This window comes from Ictalurus punctatus, chromosome 4 (assembly GCF_001660625.3).
Source record: "Ictalurus punctatus breed USDA103 chromosome 4, Coco_2.0, whole genome shotgun sequence".
In the NCBI taxonomy this organism is placed as follows: Eukaryota; Metazoa; Chordata; class Actinopteri; order Siluriformes; family Ictaluridae; genus Ictalurus; species Ictalurus punctatus.
The window spans coordinates 22,983,597-22,989,395 of NC_071284.1; the positions used below are offsets into that span (position 1 = coordinate 22,983,597).

The following is a 5,799-nucleotide window of genomic DNA, read 5'->3' on the forward strand; positions in this document are numbered from 1 at the left end:
AGATAAGATACTTACGTAAGATATGGTAGATTAGATAAGTTTAGTTTAGATTAGATTCGTTACCATAGATAGTTATAGTCATAGTTATAATCCATGTTAGGTTCCTTGTTAGATTTATTTAGGTTAAACATTAGATTTATTCCACGATGGTTTCTCTGTTCCCAGTCCCTTGCTATTGTTTGTTTCTTGTTTTGTATCTTGACCCTGTTTTCCGTGACCACGACATAGTTTCCTGCCTTGCCCCGTTTATGCCTGTTTGCCGAGCGCCTGACCTTTTGCATGTTTTTGGATTACGTTTTTGGATTTGCCTGCCTGTGACTCTCATTAATAAAACTGTAAACTGCACTTGCATCAGTCCTATCTTCCTTATGTCTCGAGACGTGACGGCGGTAATCTTTCATTTTGTCTTTCAAACCCAAAACAGGGAGCCTGCTGGAGGAGACGCAGCACAGGACTGAGACGACGCACACACAAACACACACAAATAAACTCAATTACAATAAAAAATAAAAGCTCAATTTGAATCAATTTGTTTTAGTGTCTTTATTGCAGGAAATATGAGCATAGACCTTACAGAAGAACATGGTGCTGTTTGGCATGGTAAATTACTGCTTACTCAATGTGTAGCTGTTATTTAAAATGTTTTATAAAAAATGTAAGTACAAAGACTATTTTGTATTGTACAAAAAAAGACACGTTTCCCATGTTCAAAGGGCATGTTTCACACGTTCCACATACTGCACGTGTCATTTTTACAAGTTTACACACAGTAAATGTGATTATGAACATGTGACCACGTGTTTTTGCACATCTGAAGTTCATGTGATTTTTCTGTAAGGGCAGAAGTAAACAAAGCAGCACTTCTTACTTTTAAATGCGTTACACTATATACACAAATCATTAACATGCAGATATATTCATGTGTTAAATCTCTAACAATAACTGTATATTTTACTGTTGTGAGGAGGAAAATAAACATCTCAATGTACACTCCTCTCTCCTTTTTGTATGTTGTGTACTGTATAGAAAGTGTGATCTAGTACTATTTGTTTTTGGAGGTGGGAGTGCTTGTGTAGCCCCTGTTTTGTTGCCTCTGTGTATTACTGGTGTTATTGACTTGCCCACTCTTTCCTGTTTATTTGTTAAATAAATTAATGATTCATGTGAATGATGGTAACGCTCCTGAAATATTCATCCAGATATGAAAACACATCTATACGTGGTCTTATTTTCCTCTCACAGTGACAAAGATTTCATATAATCCGTGCTTCCTCGTCCACAGGACATTCTTCAAAGGGGCACGCTATGCTCCGTCAGCTCTCTAAACAAACTCATCCTGGAATATAACCTTCTTCAGACCAGGTGATGTTCAGAGAATAAGTAGATATGGCTACAGTACATACCCTGAAAGTTTCCTCTGTTTTTAGAACCGAAAGTTGAGGTTCTCCATTAACTCTGAGTAAGCTTACCCAGTCGCATAACCTGCTTTCTGGAATACCCCCAGGTGTTATTGACTTGCCTCCTATTCTGTTCTGTGATGTTATATAAACTGCCTGAAGGCTGACTTCCTGGGCTTGTGGAGTCAGTGACTATCCCACTGCTGCCTTGTTTCTGCTGAGTGTAATCATCATCCACAATGCTTCCTGTCTTTTGTGTGTATCTTTGTTCTTTCTGCAGTATAGCGAACTCAGCTTCCAAAGATAGCTTTATATCAGGTCAATTACCACCAGTGAAGAAACGGTAGTGTTACTGTACACACTGCTTCCTACAATACTGTACATGCTGTTTCCTATATTACAGTACACGTGGTTTCCTCTCTGTTGTGTCTAGTACTACGGTCATATCTGTAAAATCAAAACAGAAAAATAGTTTCAGCACTATATACTGTGTCATTTCTCTTAGCCAGAAGATATGTTTGTAATTATTATTAAAATCATACATCACATTTGATCACATTACACACAGTTTAATTACATAAACACAAGCAATATGGCATAAAAGTAGAATAAACATGAAGGATGAGATTAGAAGTGCAGTGGTATTTCTGTGCAGAACAGAATCAGATCAGGTCAAAGTGCACTTCTATTAAATCAGATCCTCAGAAATCTATTAGCATGCAGTGCCAAGTTACTGTTGGGTTTTAATTCTGATCCTAAATAATGAAGGCATATTCTGTTTTCTTCTGTCAGTATGATTACCAACATGCTGCTGATTTGACCATTTACATTACTCTTACACAACACTCTTAAACTTACATTATATTCTACAGAAACTACACATTATGTACTGTGTGTTAAGTTTACTTACTGTATCTGTCCTCCTGAACACTTCAGTAACTTCTCGAGTTGTGTGACTGAATTTCCCAGTTCATTACCTCTCAGATCCAGATATTTGAGATGTGAGTTTAACTTCAGAGCTGCAGTCAGAGTAGCACAGCATCTATCTGTTATTCTGCAGTAATATAACCTGCAAAGAGAAAGTTTTTAGATTCTTTACCTCACAGGATTAAATAATGATGATGTAGGCATGTATGTAACAATGAGATGCAGAAATATAATAGTAAAGTACTTGTCTACATTGTAATTGTGTATTAGTAAAGATCTGTGTACGGTCTGTGAAAGACAACTCTAAAGTGTAATCCTGCATCATTATAAAGCTTCATTCAGTGTGTTTCATCACTGAGTTACTCACTCCAGTTTCTCCAGTTTACACTCTTGTTTCTTCATTAGATCACAGAGCTTCTCCACTCCTGAGTCTCCTAGTTCACACCGACTCAGATCCAGGTCTCTGATGTGTGATGGATTTGTACAGAGAGCTGAAACCAAATCAGTGCAGGATTTCCCACTTACACTCTTCCATACTCTGCAGAAAAGGAAACAGTGTTTATTCCAACATTAGAGAAAGAAAGGATATAGAAATGACTGAAGTAAGAACACTAACACATTTCTAAATCTCTGGTTTCTGTTCTTCTATCTTATATCCTTTCTTCTGGTTTTTACCAGACTCATAGGGCTGGGTGATAACTAAAATAATAATTATAACCATTAGGGGTTTAACCTCTTTTACTGGTAGCCAAAAAATGGCATTTTTGTCTGTTTTGGGGGTACCTGTGTTCAGTATTGATTTGTTTTGTGATATCACACACCACAGTAGTGGTTAATGGCTCATATGAAAGTTACACTTAATACTTTAAGAATGAGCAGTTATTTCAAGTATTTCTTCTTTTACCTAGCCTACCTGGGGCAATATATTCAGAACTCTTTTTTTTTTAAATTAAAAAAAAAAAATTATTTACGTTTGCCACAAATGTTATATCTTCACAGCAAATGTTGATATCAACCCCATTCCTGATCTCAAAGATGCCCCAAGTACTTGTCCATGAACACCCAAAATACGAGGAAGTTATCTCTAACCACTAAAATTGTGTGTAAGGTTATCCAAACACAGGTTAAAACCTCTCCAAAATGGCACAAAACCTCTCCAAATGGCACCAAACGTCTCCAAATGACATAAAACCTCTCTAAATAGCACAGAGCTTATAAAAATGGCACAAAGCCTTTAAAAATTGCAGACTTTTTTTAAAAAAGGCACAAAATAACCTCTCCAAAAGGCGCCAAACGTCTCAAAAAGACACCAAACCCCTCCAAATGGCAGAAAATGAAAACAAATGGCAGTAGCATGAACATACTTATGAAACATACTTATAAAATATAATGTTTATTAAAAATAGTGCCAGAGCCCCAGGTGAATGAGCACTTGCTCTCCGAATGCCTCAAATGATAGACACACGAGTGACCCCTCTCCTCTGACTTCTTTTGGGGGTAGATAGAGCCCCTCAACTCAATCCACATAGTCTTCCTCCTAAATAAATAAATAGATAGATAGATAGATAGATAGATAGATAGATAGATAGATAGATAGATAGATAAATGAATAAATAAATAAATAAAAAGAAAGCCACTCGGAAATAACTGCTGTGACGCATTCAGGCTTTTTCGGGAGCACGCCGCCTCTATAAGACGCCGATAAATCGCACGCTGAGCGAAAACCAGTAGAAAACTAGCGATCAGAAAAAACTACCAAACATGCAAAAACCTGCTGTATAAAGTTTTGCAGGAAGACCGCTAGAGCGGAGCTGGCATTTACTGAAAGTTTCTCTGCATGGCCCTGTAGCGCTGTGCTGATTGGCCTGTACCCACTGACAAACAACTCAAGACGCACGCCTAAAACGTTTGGTTGTGCTGATTACGCGTTTGATTTTCTCAGCCTCTGAGTGGTCAATCATGTCGAGTTTGGGCTTGTTTGAAAGCTAGAAGTATCTACAATTGGTCCATGTGGGTGTCAATCAAGTTAGACTGCCCGATTAAAATTTAGGAGGCGGGATGTTCAGCATAGCCAAAGCAGAGTAGCGTTTTTTTTTAGATGGTGTCTCAGTTCAGTTTATGGCTAATTACTAATTTCCAGAGGGGTGGGATACCAAAACATTTTGAAGAGGACATTTGTGACTAAATATGGAACTTTGTATTTGTTTTCTTTAATAAAGCTGATTGACTTTATACTGATGGAAATGTGCATGATTTATAAAACCGCAAGCGAACTGGATTTTCGTCTATGTTGGTAATGTAGTAAATGTTTATATAAGTCCGATCTTTGGTTTAAATGTTATAATTTTATTGCGGCAGTTGTATACGGTGTTTTACTATCAAAAAAAGCTATAGTCGTGCTCTCCGATTTATCTCTGTCTCAATGTTTTCGTGGAGAGGTGTAAGTTGTTTGCCCAGCAGGGAGCTCAAACACCGCCCATTTCCCATCCTCCTGCTTACCAGGAGTTAAGCACATAGTCATGAAACTGTACATACAGAAAGCCAACAGTGTCCTGACTAATCTCTTACCAGAACTGCGGTGATAAAATAATTCATTTGTTTATACTAATTGAAAATGTCCGATACGTCGTTTTCCATTCCGCCGGCGGAATGAACGGAAGTGTCGGGACGAAAGGGGTTAACAATATACAACATTTAAATACGATACGATTTCAATACAGAAAAATCCACCGACTGAATATGTGCCTTAGGCTTCCATTTTTAATTGATGAAAATATTTGAGATTATAAAAGTAGGGAAGAGCGGGACACAACCTAACACATTCTGGTTTTCACTAAAGAAATGAACAAATATTTAAGTTAGAACAATAATGTTTTTATAAGCAACATCTCTGCTGCAAAAGAACACTAGAGCTTTGTTTCTAGCTCCTACTGTTCATGTACAATTCCACTGAAAGTGACGGGATGTACAGTGTTATAACTTACCCCACGGGTGGGTTCATTGGAACAGACAGAGGGTGAGATGGAACACTTGCTAGAAAAGTCTGATAAATTACTTCCAACAAAGTTAATTCTATACAATTCTATATTATATAAAACAAATAGATTTTCTAACCCAACTGATAAAATCAATTTGGCAGTTTGGTTAGAAAATATGTAAATATGTGTGTGTATGTATCAGAATTTCCATTAGCTGGAAAGTACTGTTTTTTGAGTGTTAAAAATTCAAAATGTCAGATAAAATAAAAAAATTGTCGGACACAATGTCCGGTAAAAATATTAACACGAAGCAGACGTTAGATAAAGTACACTGCAGACCTACATAAGATCTCTGTCTGCGCAAAATATCTTTTTTAAAGTTTCTCTCCATTTTCTGCTTTTCAGCAGACCCATTTCACACACACACACACACACACAGACACACACATACATACATACATACATACACATACACACATACATACTCACACATATAC

The 5,799-nt window shown here is 37.1% G+C and overlaps 1 protein-coding gene across 4 annotated transcripts; it reads right to left on the reverse strand.

Annotated features, from left to right (window-relative positions):
- Positions 1–528: 528 nt before the first annotated feature.
- Positions 529–4,748, reverse strand: LOC108264344 (NACHT, LRR and PYD domains-containing protein 8). 4 transcript variants are annotated; one of them, XR_008393908.1, is made up of 4 exons: positions 4,096–4,746; positions 2,692–2,862; positions 2,308–2,466; positions 529–1,844 (listed from the first exon to the last, which is right to left on the reverse strand). XR_008393908.1 is itself a non-coding variant. In XM_053678068.1 (4 exons), the coding sequence occupies exons 1-4, from the start codon at positions 4,161–4,163 to the stop codon at positions 1,790–1,792; spliced, it is 402 nt and encodes a 133-aa protein (XP_053534043.1). In that variant the 5' UTR covers positions 4,164–4,748; the 3' UTR covers positions 529–1,789. The 4 variants fall into 4 exon arrangements, 1 of the variants encoding a protein (XP_053534043.1); XR_008393907.1 differs by having other exon boundaries at positions 3,702–4,745; XR_008393906.1 differs by having other exon boundaries at positions 3,296–4,745.
- Positions 4,749–5,799: the final 1,051 nt, after the last annotated feature.